General features: G+C 50.5%; 1 protein-coding gene across 11 annotated transcripts in view; it reads right to left on the reverse strand.

Moving 5' to 3' along the window:
- RYR1 (ryanodine receptor 1) overlaps positions 1–16,551 on the reverse strand; it is a 208,177-nt gene that overhangs the window by 101,098 nt on the left and 90,528 nt on the right. For all 11 annotated transcript variants that reach the window (XM_083515697.1, XM_083515696.1, XM_083515703.1 and 8 more), the window contains exons 30-41: positions 15,183–15,315; positions 14,705–14,865; positions 13,543–13,708; positions 12,244–12,330; positions 11,349–11,575; positions 8,605–9,529; positions 7,066–7,266; positions 5,314–5,425; positions 4,439–4,588; positions 3,454–3,727; positions 2,301–2,415; positions 658–790 (exon numbers count right to left, since the gene is read on the reverse strand). In XM_083515697.1, the coding sequence (XP_083371823.1) occupies positions 658–790; positions 2,301–2,415; positions 3,454–3,727; positions 4,439–4,588; positions 5,314–5,425; positions 7,066–7,266; positions 8,605–9,529; positions 11,349–11,575; positions 12,244–12,330; positions 13,543–13,708; positions 14,705–14,865; positions 15,183–15,315 (2,684 nt within the window). The remainder of the gene's footprint in view (positions 1–657; positions 791–2,300; positions 2,416–3,453; positions 3,728–4,438; positions 4,589–5,313; positions 5,426–7,065; positions 7,267–8,604; positions 9,530–11,348; positions 11,576–12,243; positions 12,331–13,542; positions 13,709–14,704; positions 14,866–15,182; positions 15,316–16,551) is intronic.

The following is a 16,551-nucleotide window of genomic DNA, read 5'->3' on the forward strand; positions in this document are numbered from 1 at the left end:
TGTTTTAACTAGCATTAAATCAGCATGAGTTTGACCAAACTGCGGGAGGCAGTGGAAGACAGGAGTGCTCTGGTCCATGGGGCACGAAGAGTCGGACACGACTAAACGACTAAACAACAACAAAGCATTAAATCAGAATTTCTCAGAACAGTGGAAGCGGACCAAAAAAATGGTTTGCCCTTCAGTTTTGACACCAGACACACATGGAAACGGAGGAGCAAATTTCACCCGTGTGAGAATATTTCTACATTTATGTTCATCAGCCAAACACCTAGAATCATAGAATCATAGAGTTGGAAGAGACCACAAGGGCCATCGAGTCCAACCCCCTGCCAAGCAGGAAACATCATCAGAGCACTCCTGACATATGGTTGTCAAGCCTCTGCTTAAAGACCTCCAAAGAAGGAGACTCCACCACACTCCTTGGCAGCAAATTCCACTGTCGAACAGCTCTTACTGTCAGGTTAAAGAGAAACATTTCTGCCGGGGACCTAAAAGATATGTAATGAAGGGGCCAGGCGAGACTCCACAAATGGGGAGCCACCACAGAAAAAGCCCATTCCCATCATCTTTGGACAGCAGATATCTGCTGTGTTCCTTCACACCCCAGCACCCCACTGCACTCCCCCAACCCTGCTCCGAAGCGCCCTTGCTCACCCAGCCCAATGCCACTGTTCTCCAGCAGGTAGCTGAGGTGGTCGAACATGGAGCGCTGGTTCTGGCGGCTGATGCGGCAGAAGTAGCAGAGGAAACGGCAGCAATTGGTCACCATCTTGGGGAAGCGGATCTCCTGCTCAGCAAGGGACAAGGTGGCTTCCTTTAACAGCTTTGCTAAACACCCGCTTTACCATCTCACCCACCCCTCTCCTGAAATATGGGGTAACGTTTTGACGAAGACGGCATTGCATGGCTGTTGCACGCACTTGCAGCGCACCAAGTCCAGAATAGACATTCTGAGTGTGCGTGTGTTCACTTGGAGGGAGCTTTTTTAAAAATGGGGTGCCTTCCTGTCAATAATGAAGCAGTTCATAGTTCCACTGTATGGCCTGAAGGAGGAGAGGTGCATTACTTCAAACTGCTATCGGTGCTTCGCCTTTCCGTGGGAATTGGTCAAATAAGAGCTCTGAGTTCCTCAAAAGCTCCAGCGTTGGAAAAGTATTTGTCAGGGAACTGCCATCGGAGCTAGAGGCGCAGGGAAGGCTCCAGAGGGATGCCGGAGAGGGTCCCAGTAGGGAGAGAGGCAGCCCGTCCGCTGGGGAAGGAAATCAGCGTAACACCAGTAGAGAGGGGGGCAGATAGGGGAATCGGAGAGGAGGCTCCAAGACTCCTCGCCGGAGACCAGCGGAGAGAGTACGGGTACTCCGCTGCCCACACCCTCCCTGCACAAAAGACTTCCGCGCAGGGAGAGTAGGAGGAGACTAGGCGTCAAAGAACTTTTTTGCTGGAAGAAGTTCAAGAAACGCCCACTGACGGATTCTGCCAGTGACTGAGACAGCCACAAAGCTAGAGGCTGTCCGGTCAGAAAGGGTTCAACCAGGTAACCTAGCCAGGAGTGGCGGCAACTTACGCACGAGCAACCCCTAAACCCATTACAGTATTGAAGCAGTGAGTTCTTCCACTCTATTGAAGTATTTTTTTAAAATATAAAATCACATTGATTTTATGAAATCAAAATGGGTGCCAAGAGAAGGAAACAGCAGCAGCTGTCTCTCCACATGTTAATAATAATAATAATAATAATAATAATAATAATAATAATAATATATTATTTGTACCCTGCCCACCTGGCTGGGTTTTTCCAGCCACTCTGGGCAGTTTCCAACAAAGATTAAAAATACATTTAAAATGTCACACATTAAAAACTTCCCTGAACAGGGCTGCCTTCAGATGTCTTCTAAATGTCAGGTAGTTGTTTATCTCTTTGACATCAGATGGGAGGGCGTTCCACAGGGCGGGTGCCACCACTGAGAAGGCCCTCTGCCTGGTTCCCTGTAGCTTTGCTTCTCGCAGTGAGGGAACCACCAGAAGGCCCTCGGTGCTGGACCTCAGTGTCCAGGTAGAATGATGGGGGTGGAGACGCTCCTTCAGGTATACTGGGCATTTAGGGCTTTCAAGGTCAACGCCATGCATCCCTCCTCACAGAATGGCAGAAAGCATTTGATCCAGTTATGGACCCCCTCACTCTCCTGCACTGAAGACCGCACCACCACCACCTCCTCCATCAATTTGTTGGGTGTGTGTGTAGCCATGAGCAGCCTTGAAAACGTGGGCCTGTGCTAGCCGAGAGCAAGCTTCCTTACCTTCGAATCTCCTCCTCCGAGCACATTCACCATCACCTCCATGACGGTCTCATGCATGCCCAGAGCCCTCATCAGGTTGGGGTGCTGGTAGAAGACCTTGTTGTTCATAATGTTGCTGCCAGGGGAAAACACAAGGGTGCAAGGCACTGAGTACAGGAGAATGCAAGCCCACGGTGCAAGGGACAGAGCAAGTGGGAGTAGTGAGTGTTTAAGGGGAAGAGCTTCAGGCTGAGAGAATGGCCACCCTGGAAGGCATTAAAAGAGGGTAGGGCAAATACGTGGAGGAGGGTAAGACTATCAATGGCTAGTAGGCATGATAGCGATGCTTTAAATGTATGGAGTGGACTTTGTCGGATTCTCAAGCCTTATCAGAGGAACTGGCCACTCTCCAGGCACCCGGCTTGATCTCCTTGTTGACCTCCCTGTCTGCGTCTCCCGGCAGGATACAGGCTAGGTCACGATCGGCGATCCTCCTCAAGTGTGAGAAGAACACACCACTCTTCCCTGCTCCCTGCTCCCTGCTCCCCCCAGGGAGGGGAAAGAGATAGACGGAAATGTATTTACATGCCTTTATTTCTGTCTTTGCAGCATTACAGAGAAACGCGTCTGCTCTCTTCAGACACCAACAGTAGAGAGACAAAACTCCACCTCCTGTACTTCCTGTACAGGTCAAATGACACTCTGAGCTAACATCCGGTGCTCACCACAGTGAATAGACTGCCCCTTTGTTCCCATGGTACAGTCCCAAACATTCACATCCTGTTTTGCTTTCCAGCCAGCTGCAGCTCGCTGCTGCATTGCTCCTTTTCCGTAACAGACTTAGCCTCAGAGAAGGATGCTGTCCCCACAATGGGAAGGAGTCAAAATTGGGGGTGGGGTCATAGCTCATGGACAGAGCAGATGTTACACAAGTGTCTCAAGCGAGAAGGGGCCTCAGGCAGCAGGAGCAGGGAAGGATCCTTGCCTCAGACCTTGTAGAGCTCAGTACCAGACAAGATGAACCAAGATGGCTGAGTAATATGGAAATGTATTTCTGCAGCTCATTGGAGCGAACAGTTCCGTTTGAGCAGGAGCCGGGAACCCAGGGAGCATGGAGGGACTGCTTCAGGGTGGGATAAAGGAGGAGGCTACAGGAAGAGATGGAGGCACATACCCAATACTCTGTATCATCAGGTTCTCCTCCTCAGGCCCCATCTGGACGATGAGCAGTGAACGGATCTGGCCCAGGCACTCCAGCAGGCTCATAGTGTCTTCCACAGAGTTGGCGTTGATGGTGTAGGCCTTGGGGAGGGCACGGATTAGCTCCCCAAGGCCGTCGTACTGCCGATGGAGAAGGCTGAACATGACCCTCACCAGCTCCGGGCTCTGGATGAAAGACTCTTGGGCCCAGTGAACCATGGTGTGCGAGATCAGCTCCTGCAGGGTGCCTGCGTGGTTGGGGAGAGGGACAACTGAGGTCTACTAGACCAGGGTTCCTCAACCTCGGCCCTCCAGATGTTTTTGAGACTACAGTTCCCATCATCCCTGACCATGGGTCCTGCTAGCTGGGGATCATGGGAGTTGTAGGCCAAAAACATCTGGAGGGCCAAAGTTGAGGAAGCCTGTACTAGACAGCCTACAAGAGGCTATAGTGCAAAACATCTGGAGGTCACGAAGCGGGCAAAGGACACTTCTTAAGAACATTAAATAAATTTGCCTCCTCCTGACTCATGGCCATGATCCTCAACTCGCAGCAAGGTAAAGGGACCCCTGACCATTAGGTCCAGTTGTGGCCGACTCTGGGGTTGCAGCGCTCATCTCGCTTTATTGGCCGAGGGAGCCAGCGTACAGCTTCCGGGTCGTGGCCAGCATGACTAAGCTGCTTCTGGCAGCACATGGAAACACTGTTTACCTTCCCGCTGGAGCGGTACCTATTTATCTACTTGCACTTTGACGTGCTTTTGAACTGCTAGGTTGACAGGAGCAGGGACTGAGCAACGGGAGCTCACCCCATCATGGGGATTTGAACCGCCAACCTTCTGATCGGCAAGTCCTAGGCTCTGTGGTTTAACCCACAGCGCCACCCGCGTCCCTATAACTCTCAGCAAAGTAGCCCCTTAATCACCCCTTTCCTTCCCCAACTCCACTCTTGCACCTACTGGGTTTTGGCTCCTCTTCTGCAGGCTGCTCTTCCTCCGTTTTCTCCTCCTTCTTGCGGAAGCTCGTTACCTTATCCACTAAGCCCATCAGCCGCCGGTAGAAGGATGTGTCTTCCTCTTCCTCTTCTTCTTCACCCTCCGATTGGATACCTATTGGGGAATGTGCAGAGCTAATGAGCGCAAGTGTCAAAAAATGGGGGAAACCGGCCTGGTGCCCAAGCCAGCCAGGTTGTGTGGACAAGAACATACTGTGCAAGTGTGGACCTTGGCATCTGCAACAACTTCACAACCCACACTTTCTGTTTGTACAAGCTTCTAGCTGTCGTTCACCACAGGGATAAGCTGGGGAAGGTGTGGCTTGCATCTACGAAACAGAACTCTCAGCACCCCTAAGAAACTACAACTCCCAGGATTCCTTGGGGGAAGCCATGAAGGTTTAAAGTTGTATCGCAGTGCTTTAAATATATGGTGCGAATGTGTCCTGATGTTAGGGCAGGTGTCGGGAGCAAGTCAGCAATAACTCAGAAACTGTCAGTGACGTCAACTCTTTATTCCAAGAAACAAAACAGCTCAGGCCTAGTGAGCACAGCAACTCTTTCCAGTAGACCTTGCCCCAATGGCAGTTGTGAGGACTGAAGGTCCACGCCTTCCCACAGCTTCCTAAGTCTCCTCCTCGCCCGGGTCCTTCCCAAGCAATCTGAGACTCTGCTGCCTTGTCTGCTTTCGCTCTGCCCTCTTCACACCTCATCTGGTTCTGTGAGACCAGGGTTCACTTGCGGGTTCCTCAGCTGGTGCTTCCCAGCACTCCTCTGCATCAAGCAGAGTGATTTTCAGTGTGCTTTGGGCTGGTAGGGGCAATGAAGAGGTCTCCTTACCACAGTGAGATAGCAAATCAGCGTGGAATTCTAGCAGTTCGTCCCGGATGTCTTCCGGTACTGGGCACTCCTCCTCGTCAGCCCCATTCTTGAAGTGAAGCAGCATGTTGATCTGCAGAGGAAAGAAGACACAGGTTGCACTGGATGTGGGTTGCAAGCCTGGGCAGCTTTTGTCCCATGCTCCGTACAGCACCTAGCACAGCGGTTCTCAACCTGTGGGTCCCCAGATGTTGTTGGACTACAACTCCCATCATCCCTGAGCTATGGCCTTGCTAGCTAGGGGTGATGGGAGCTGTAGTTCAACAACATCTGGGGACCCACAGGTTGAGAAAGGCTGACCTAGCATCATGCTGGAGCAGAGAATCCGGGCCTTTCCTGTTGAATGTACTATGCCAGTCTTCCCCAACCTGGTGCCCTCCAGATGTTTTGCACTACAACTGCCTGGGGCTGATAGGAGTTACAGCTCGTCACATCTGGAGGGCATCAGGTTGGGAAAGGCTGTGCATTAGAAGAAGAAGAAGAAGAGTTTGGATTTGATATCCCGCTTTATCACTCCCCTTCAGGAGTCTCAAAGCGGCTCACATTCTCCTTTCCCTTCCTCCCCCACAACAAACACTCTGTGAGGTGAGTGGGGCTGAGAGACTTCAGAGAAGTGTGACTGGCCCAAGGTCACCCAGCAGCTGCATGTGGAGGAGCGGAGACGCGAACCCGGTTCCCCAGATTACGAGACTACCGCTCTTAACCACTACACCACACTGGCTCTCGATTAGAAGAATCTTTCCCTTGCTCTCAGTAAACCAATAGTTGTTCACGATACAAATTTAGCAGAACAGCAAAACATCAAGTGCTGCACTGTAGGCCACTGACAGTGAGAACTTCATTCATTCATCATTCATCATTTTATTTGTATGCCGCCTTTCCATAGTAAAAACAATGCTCAGGGCGGCTCACAACATGACAAGATTTACATAATTACCAACATAACAAAAGTCATAAACAATAAACAAATAAAAAAGTACCAGCCAAATGGAAAACAATTTCCGCATAAATCATAAAATCGAAATCTAATACAGCATTACAGTCATACCTCGGGTTGAAATAGCTTTGGGTTGAGCATGTTTGGGTTGCGCTCCGCGGCGACCCGGGAGTAACGGAGCGCGTTACTTCCGGGTTTCGCCGCTCACGCATGCGCTCAAAATGACGTCACACGCATGTGCGGAAGCGGCGAATCGCCGGACGTGTGGACGTGGGTTGCGTTTCCTTCAGGATGCGAACGGGGCTCCGGAACGGATCGCGTTCGCATCCAGAGGTACCACTGTAATATCAATCACAATTTAAATGACATAGATTAAAAAACACCCAATAATGGAGCCTTCTTTGCCAAGCAGCAGCAGCAGCAGCAGCACTCTTTATGGAGCCTGTCAGGCCCCAATCCAAGCCAGGTGGAGACAAGCAGGGCTCCCAGTTCTGAATCCCAAAATGAAACTTAATTTGCTTCTGCTATTTCAATTTGCTTCTACTATATCAATCAGAGGCTAGCACCAGGGCTTTCAAACTCACCCAGGATTTCCTCAGCGAGGTGGTCAGTGAAAGTATTATACAATAAATAATGAAGAATAATAATATTCTGGATTGCTGTGTGAGAATATTATCGGCTTTTGACATAGAGGCATTACAGGAAGTTGTACTTCACTGGCTGACGCCCTGCCTAGCCACCCCCTTTAGCTCTCCCCATTGCTCCCTCCCCAGTACCTGCTCCTGAGGAGGGGAGCGGAACTCTCGGGTGCGCCGGGCCGTCTCTGCGGCGGACATGGTGAAGGCCTGCATGAGGGTGTTGTAGCGCTGGCGCTGGTTGGTCTGCAGGTTGTCCACATAGCGCTCCGAGAAAGCGATGATGGCTTCCACACGGTGCTGCAGCTCGCGGTCGCAGAAGAACTGCAGCAGGTTGCACATCTGTGGGAAGAGGGAGGGAGAGAGAGGAGTCAGCACAATGGGGAGAGGAGCTACAGTCACCAGGGCTGGGTGGAAAGGACTGAGAAGGAGAGAGGAGGAGGTTTGGGGCTTAGCATCTTAAAAAGCAGAGACATCACCTTGCCAACAAAGGTCCGTATAGTTAAAGCTCTGGTTTCCCCAGTAGTGATGTATGGAGGTGAAAGCTGGACCATAAAGAAGGCTGATCGCCGAAGAATGGATGCTTTTGAATTATGGTGCTGGAGGAGACTCTTGAGAGTCCCATGGACTGCAAGAAGATCAAACCTCTCCATTCTGAAGGAAATCAGCCCTGAGTGCTCACTGGAAGGACAGATCCTGAAGCTGAGGCTCCAATATTTTGGCCACCTCATGAGAAGAGAAGACTCCCTGGAAAAGACCCTGATGTTGGGAAAGATGGAGGGCACAAGGAGAAGGGGATGACAGAGGACGAGATGGTGGGACAGTGTTCTCGAAGCTACCAGCATGAGTTTGACCAAACTGTGGGAGGCAGTGGAAGACAGGAGTGCCTGGCGTGCTCTGGTCCAGGGGGTCACAAAGAGTCGGACACGACTAAACAACAACAGTTGTACATACCAACTGGAGATGGGACATGGGAGTGGCCTCAAAGGAGGTGGACCACACAGAGATGGGTCTTTCAGGGTGACCCGGTGCTCACAGAGCTGGCTCAGGATGTTACATAGCAGGAGCCCTGGATCAGGCCAATGGCCATCAGGTCCAGCATCCTGTTCTCACAGTGGCCACGAGGACAAGATGTCCCTTCCCCATTAAAAGTGGGCAGCCCATGAGTGGAGCCAGAGCCAACCCAACGAGGGTTGTCTCCAACTGAGCTTAGACCGAGTGGAATGAAATAACATGTTCATTAATTTCAGCGCATCCGCTCCAAGTTAAAACTCAGTTGGGTACAACCCAAAACACACTCCTGCTTTCTCACATGGTCACAGAAGCACAACAGCTAGAGCACCATCCATTCAATCCAACACATGAAGACCTCACACCCATCCAAACACAAGTGTTCGCCTCATGCTCCTTTCGTTCCTCCCTAGAACACAAGAAGAGCCGTTATGAATCAGGCCAATGGCCCATTTAGTCCAGCATCCTATTCTTAAAGTGACCAGTCAAGAACAAGATGTGCTTGATCCCGTTAAAAGTGTGTGGTCCATTGTTTGGACAGGGAACGGAGCTAACCGACTCTGACGGTGGGAATAAGATGGCTGGGAAGCCACGGTTGAAGGACCACAGAGGCTGGGTGATCTGGAGGGAGCGGGGGTGGGAAGGAAACCCTAAAGCCCCACCCTTTACCTGCAGCTTGACAGATTCAGGAAGTTTCATCTGCAGCAGGCCTTCCTCCAACCCTTCCTCATCCTCCTTGGCTTCCGCTTCCCCGGCCTCGATGGCTTTCAGCTCCCTCTTCTCGCCTCCCTCCACGTCTTCCTTCTTCCCTCCTCCGGCCTCTTTCTCTGCCCCCTCTTCGTCTTCTTCCTCCGCTGCCGCCATCTCCTCCTCTTCCTCTGCCGTGGGCGCTTGCTCTTCCCCTCCCTCCTCAGCATCCGCTGCTGCCTCTTCCTCCTCCTTGGGCTCCACGAAGACGTTCGGCTCGATCATCTTGAGGATGTGGCGCACGTCCTCGTCTTCAAAGACGCCCATGATGAGGAGGGTGCAGATCAGCTTGAGGACCGGCACGAACTGGAACTCCACGCTGCCCCCGACGGGGTCGCGGGTGTGCTGCCCGCCGTCCTGGACGGCCTCGGTCAGCATGTTGATGGCCTTCACCTTCAGCACGTCCAAGGGGATGGACGGGCTCAGCTGGTACAGCTCCTTGCTGTTGCTGACGAAGCAGGTGTCCACAAAGTGCAGCGGCGGGCGCAGGCAGGTGCTCATGCCCACCCCGGGCAGGCCGGGCTTCTTGGTGCCGGCCGGGAAGAGTGTGATGCTCTTGGTCTCGTCCGTCATGGGGACGATGAACTCGCTGTTCATCATGAGGCGGGAGCGCTTGGCTGACTCCAGGTGCATGCCGATGAGCAGGTCGTAGTAGCCGCTGCGCAGAAGGCCAGGCAGGTGGTTGCTCTCGATGGTGTACAGCAGCTGAGACTCGTCCACGTGGCTGCACAGGGCATGCGCCACCCGGTTGTTGCCCAAGGCGCAGACAGCGCAGTACAGCTTCAGGGTATGCGAGTGGAATTTCAGCAGGTCCAGGCGCTCTGAAAGCTCCAGGATGTCTATGCACCTGCAAAGGGGAGTCAGAAGAGAGGAATGTGAGAGCACTGTGTGGCAGGAAGTGCCCTGTCCTCCAGGCCTGGGCACCATCTTTTTGAAAAAGCCCTAGTTCTCCATAAGACAGCTGAGCCTAGGGCTGCATCTACACCTTACATTTAAAGCACATAAAGGTAAAGGGTAAAGGCACCCCTGACCGTTAGGTCCAGTCGCGGACGACTCTGGGGTTGCGGCGCTCATCTCGCTTTATTGGCCGAGGGAGCTGGCGTACAGCTTCCGGGTCATGTGGCGAACCAGAGCAGCGCACGGAAACGCCGTTTATCTTCCCGCCAGAGTAGTACCTATTTATCTACTTGCACTTTTGACGTGCTTTCAAAGCACATAGCTTCTCCAAATGAGTCATGGGAAGTGTAGTTTATCCCTCATGGAGCTACAATTCCCACCACCACCACCACTACTACTACTACTACTACTACTATTATTATTATTATTATTATTATTATTATTATTATTATTAGATACCTCCCTATGATTTTTTTAGGGAAGTATAAGTTGAAAACAAAATAGAGCAAAACAGATGCAAAGGGTGAATTATTAATATAATAGGCTTAACATGGGTCTGTAACTACGCATGATGATAATCTTAACACTTTCTTTCCTCTTTATATTTTCTTAACAGGGTGTCTCTTCAAGTGCTTTTCGGATGAGGAAATACAGTGGTACCTTAGGTTAAGTACTTAATTTCTTCTGGAGGTCCGTTCTTAACCTGAAACTGTTCTTAACCTGAAGCACCACTTTAGCTAATGGGGCCTCCTGCTGCCGCCGCGCCGCCAAAACACGATTTCTGTTCTCATCCTGAAGCAAAGTTCTTAACCTGAGGTACTATTTCTGGGTTAGCGGAGTCTGTAACCTGAAGCGTATGTAACCTGAAGCGTATGTAACCCAAGGTACCACTGTAACTCAGAGTGCTTGTAGTTTGATGTACACATTATCCTCATTTTATATCATCATTGTTGTTGTTCCTGCTTTTCACCAGCAGGTTCCAGGACAGGTTGCAACCACTTAAAAGTCGGTATTAAAAATAGTATTAAAATAAATTACAGTAACAGGAATAAGTAGGTCCTGAAAACTCATACTTCAGGTGGCCAATGCGAGTGTAAAGAGACACATCTTTAAGGTTAAGGTAAAGGGACCCCTGACCATTAGGTCCAGTCGTGGTCGACTCTGGGGTTGCGGCGCTCATCTCGCTTTATTGGCCGAGGGAGCCGGCGTACAGCTTCCGGGTCACGAGGCCAGCATGACTAAGCCGCTTCTGGCGAACCAGAGCAGCACCGGAAACGCCGTTTATCTTCCCGCCGGAACGGTACCTATTTATCTACTTGCACTTTGACGTGCTTTCGAGCTGCTAGGTTGGCAGGAGCAGGGACCAAGCAACAGCTCACCCCATCACAGGGATTCGAACCGCCGACCTTTTGATCAGCAAGTCCTAGGCCAAAAGGTGTATAGTTAAGGTGCCAGACGCACCTTTGTAGGGAATGAATTCCACGACTTAGGGCTGCCACAGAGAAGGTCCTCTCCAGGGTCACCACTATCCCAAACTTCTGAAGGTGGTGGAACTACCAAGAGAGCCCCCTGCTTCAAATGAACGGTGGGCATGTGACTTCTGAGAGGTGAGTGGGAGGAGATATGCTCAAAAGGTCTCCATTTTCTTCCAGCCCTTTGTGGGAGCAAGTGGCTCATTAGGAGCTCTCCACGGTGCTGAAATGGCTAATCTGCCTTAGGACTTGGTAGAGCTCAGCTGTAATTCCTACAGGGGCTTATAGGAGACTCACCGGCTTTCCTCTGGAATGTGGAGGGCCATCATGATGTTAGGCTCTGTACACTCAACCATCCACCCATGCCGGTCGCTGAAACGGGCAACTTCCACCCGCAGGAACTCATTGGGCATACGGCTCCAGGTCATCGGTGTCAGCATCTGAATGGCAAGCCGTGGGGGGCACTGGGGTTCTGGGTTCTTCCGCTCACTGCGGAACATGGCAGCTGAGATGGGCATGATGTTCTGCCAGGGGAGGAGAAGGGAGACAGAAGAATGTGGTCACTCTGAATGTCACAACTGCAAGCTTCCCTCCGTTCTAAAATACTGTTGTAGTTTTGAGGGGAGGTCAGTTTGGATATCTGTGGCTCCCTTCCAAGCCTGTGACCCAGTATGCAGTGCGGTTTAGAACTGAACCAGGCAGACTCATTTCTTTGTTAAGGTAATGTCCTCAGCTGGCCAACTAAGTACTTCCGTTTATATGTCCAAAAAAGTTGCCCTGTTGATATAGAGACAAAAGGATGGGCCTTCTCCCACCTCATCTGGCTGGATGCCATGTGATCCTAGGATGGAGAACAGCAGGTGGAGGCTGTTTGTGAGAAGGTTTGGGCTGATGCTGGAAGCTGGAGACACAAAGGCTTGCCTTACTCTGTGCTGTACCCAGAGCTATGGTCTGGGAACTTAATGTGGAGGCAAGATCTGTTGGGGTGTTAATGCTGTGAGGCCTTCCATTCTATGCTAAGGTTGTATTGATATGCAAATGTAACCATATATCATGAAGACACCACAGTCTCCATTCACCTTCATTTCAAGGAAACCGAACCCTAGATAAGGATTGGAACCCTTAGAGTCCCTCATGGCTCGGCGATTGGGATGTGTGCAAAAACAATACTATTTGGCGGTTTGGGCCTTACCTTCAACTTGCCCAGTTCAAACTGGATTACGTTCTGGCTTGTTGGGAGGGCAACGACAGCAGGAAACAGCTTCGTGTTTGGCTCCACCTGCAGTGCGACAGGTGTGTAAGATGATGCAGTAAAACACATAGGAAAAAGGTTTCAACTTGTAACTTTTTCTCCCAATGAATGATGGGGATTGTGGCATTGCAAGGATGCCCAGTACCCTGGATGCTGAGTCATGTCAATGTTTTGTTTATTTTTAATGTATTTAAAACAATTATATATACCAGCTTTTATCAATTATTTCAGGGCAGTTTATTTTTTATTTTTTGTAAATACATTCAAGCAAATCAGAGCGTATTGGTCCTACAGTCTCTGACATGCACATACGCCTGACATTTTTGGCCACTACGCTAAATCAGACACACCAGGTAAAGTAGTTTAAGTCTGTGGTGTAGGAAAGCCTTTACACGGGTGGTTTCACAGCCCCTGAATCTAGCAGCGATCCAGACACAAGGTGGATGTTTCCTGCTTGGCAGGGGGTTGGACTCGATGGCCCTTGTGGTCTCTTCCAACTCTATGATTCTATGGAAACCTGGAAGGGAGTTAGGGAACCAGGTCAAGTTTAGGGCTCAGAGCTGACTGTGGAAGAAAGGGAGCTCATTGTGCCTCAGGCTGAGGGATAGGAGCCCCCAGAGAAATCTACTGAGTCAGAGCCTGAACCATCTCAGGCACCTTCCCACGAGGAACCAGATGCTTCCAACTGCACATCACCAGCCTGGCAGTGTATGGGACAGAGGAGACTTGCCCGCCTTTAGGGCCGAGGGTTGGCCCTTAAAGGCTCTGTAGTTCTCCACAAGCCTGGAGGATGTAGTCTGGAGACAGAGGGTTATATTGTCCACTCACAACCTTTGCTGGAGGGGTGGGCAACTTTCAACCTGGCTGAAGCTTGCATCGGTTCAGAACATGGCAGGTGCATATAACAGGCATCCTTGACCATGCTCTGGAAAGAGGACTGTTTTCTGAAAGCCTCAAAGGAGAATATAGAAGCTCCAGCCAACAATTCCCCTCTTGTGTGTCTCCGGCGTCGGTGGTTGGAGGTGGAAAATGGAGGTTGCATTAAGTTATCCTTATCAACAGTTTCACATCTATTTTAATAACTCATTTAAAGACTATCTAAAGCCAGCATGCATCCCCACACCTTGTGGCAGCAAGTTCCTTAAATTAAATATGCTCTGTATCCCCACCACCTCTCTGTACTCCACAGTGTCCTGAAAAATGTGTTCTGCCCTTCCACCCAGAAGGTGCCCCACTCACCTGGAAGAAAGTGTTGACCTCTTTCCCATTGGCTGTAAAGGTCATGAGGCCTGTTGCCAGGTCAACGAGACAGCCAATCACCAAGTCTACAGTGCTGACCCGAGTCTGCTGGGTACTGGAGACGAAGTCCCCTCCCCACACCATGTAGCAACTGCTTCGCTTGATGCTACGAAAGGGAGAAACAGTTGAAGAGTCCTTCTGACCAAGACCTTCTTGAGGTACCACTAAGCCCTGGAAAGCAAGGCTTCCCCAACCTGGTACCCTCCACATGTTGCTGAACTACAATTCCCATCACCCCTCTTGTCTGTAGCCTCTTTTTGTGCTCATCCTTTTGGCGGAGTGAAGGAATGGGTTCCCAGAACTTAAAACCTGACTGGACAGTCAGTCTGAAACAGGCCCCAAAATCCGCATTTTTTCCTTCTCCAAGGGAGCATTTCTAAAATGCTTTAACATGAGCTCTTGAGCCAAAATCCAACTGTATAAACAAGTGCTCAAAGCTCTCTCCTTTATCAGTCCGTGACGCCTAATGAATGGCCTTGTCCATTCCAAAGTGGAGCAGGGATGACGCATCTGGGTCTTATCTTACATTGAGGCACAGACCTTGTCAGCCACCCGGGAACGGGGCCAGGAGTTGGTGACCTCTTGTCCAAGATAAGAGTTTAGGAACAGGAACAGGAACACCCTTTTATGGTCAAGAGTACAGGAAGAGGAACACCCTTTTATGGTTAAGAGTACCAGAGCAGGAACATCTGTGATGTCAACCTGCATGTATAAGCTGATGTGGTTGGAATCCTGCGGAAGGGGGGAGAGGGTACCTGGAGGGTATATGTACTGCATGAAATTTCTCATTTCTTTGGACTTGCTGTGGACTGACCACGCAAGTGCCTTCTGCTATCCGGAGAGCAGAATAAACTCTTTCTCTGAACCAACCTCGGTATCATTTGACTTCCTTCCTCCCTCCCAGGAGCAACACAGACCCCACCAGTCGGTAAAGTCTAATAAGGCTACAGATCAGTCCTTTTATAAACATTCATGGATGAGCATTTGAGGTCCTTGTTTTATCTTTGTCAGACCTCCTTTCAACCTTCACCCACAATCAACTAAGGCACGGGCCTGAGGAAATGTCTATGACAGACCCAAAAGGAACCCGGCTAGCTCTCACCTGTCGTGGATGTTTCCCTTGTCGTCACCCATGGTGACAGTGACGTTGCGCACCTTGGTGAGGTCAAAGTTCATGTCGTGCTGGTGGTAGTCAGGTGTGACCCAGCCTACCCAGACACAGGTAGGCTCCTGGCCCGCAAAGATCCGAACTGAGTAGTAATACTGTAAGGAGAAAGGGCTAATGACAAACTGTGGTTCACTTAAGCTAGGAAGCAATTCCTCCTTTGGTGCAAGTTGAAGGAAGAGAGGAGCTATGCGCAGGTTTTTTGAACTCAAAACATTTCCCCAAGCATCCCATCTCTGGGAGAAGGTCGCATGCTCTGAAACTGGTCCGTGAATTGTGCTTTAGCCCCACCCAGAAAAAAGATGCCCTCGACCTGTAGCAAAGCACACCTGAGCACCCCAAAGTAAAGGAGCGAATCTCTGCTTCTATCAAGAGACTGCATGCCAAGCCTCACAAAGAGCCAAGTCCTTGTTACCGTTGTGGTGTTCATGATGATCTCGGGGTCATCTCGGTTATCTGGAACCACCTCCTCTTCCAGCCGAGGTACGGTGGGGACGACTGGAGGAGGGCTGATGAAAGTGGTGGCTTTCTTGGCCTTGAACAGAAAACTGGAGACGTGGGAGAGAGGGAGCATGGTCAGAAACGGAAGCTGGCGCTGCATCCAAATAACCAGACCTCATTCTCTCCAAGGCTGCCATCTTTGCTTTTCTTGGATTAAAGTGCATTACTGAATGGGACTTACTTCTGAATCAATCCACATTGGACCACACTGTTAAACACGCAAGGGGCACTTTCACACGGCAGCACACTAGGGCCTTGTCACTGCTTACGCATGAATGTTTTGCACAGTACCACCCGCATGCCATCATGCTCATACGTCCCGTAGTTTCTCCCCAAAATTCCTAACTTTAATAAAGAAACTGAACTCTGCAGTAACTCAGAACAGGGCTTTTAGCATGGCTGCCCCCTGTTCTGTGGAATAGCATTCCTGTTCAGATGCGACAAGGGACGCGGGTGGCGCTGTGGTCTAAACCACTGAGCCTAGAGCTTGCCGATCAGAAGGTCGGCGGTTCGAATCCCTGCAACGGAGTGAGCTCCCGTTGTCCAGTCCCAGCTCCTGCCAATCTAGCAGTTCAAAAGCACGTCAAAGTGCAAGTAGATAAATAGGTACCACTCTGGCGGGAAGGTAAACGGTGTTTCTGTGTGCTGCTCTGGTTCGCCAGAAGCGGCTTAGTCATGCTGGCCACATGACCCGGAAGCTGTACGCCGGCTCCCTCGGCCAATAAAGCGAGATGAGCGCAGCAACCCCAGAGTCGTCGAAAACTGCACCTAATGGGCAGGGGTCCCTTTACCTTTTACCTCAGACACGACAAGTGCTCACTAACTGCACTTTCCGGAAACAGCTGAAGACATGCTTGTTCAAGCACGATTTCCTAGTAGGACAAATTGGTCTTAAACACCAATGTCCACCTGTTAGGGTTTTAGTCTTCTTTTAAATGCAGTGAGGGGGTCAGTGACTCTGTGCTGGACAGTAGGGGGTGGCTTTCTCCCCCTGGCTTGCCCCACCCTCCAGCCCTAGGAGCCTTCAGAAAGGAACTGCTGCCCGAAAAACTGCTGCTTCATGGAAATGCTGACTTGATCTATTAGTGAGCTGTACTGTTTAGTTACATGTTTTTATATGTCAAATGAACCGTTGATTAATGATGATTAATTTTCTAGCATGGCGTTGCAGTGACATTATACGGCTCCCGGTGTATAATTATTGCATCGCTGCATTTAGTTTCTGAACTGCTTTGAGCACAGATTCACTTGCAGAAAATGTGGTTCAAAAGTAAAACAACGAC

Source organism: Podarcis liolepis (assembly GCF_965112155.1).
Source record: "Podarcis liolepis genome assembly, chromosome: 7".
Classification (NCBI taxonomy): Eukaryota; Metazoa; Chordata; class Lepidosauria; order Squamata; family Lacertidae; genus Podarcis; species Podarcis liolepis.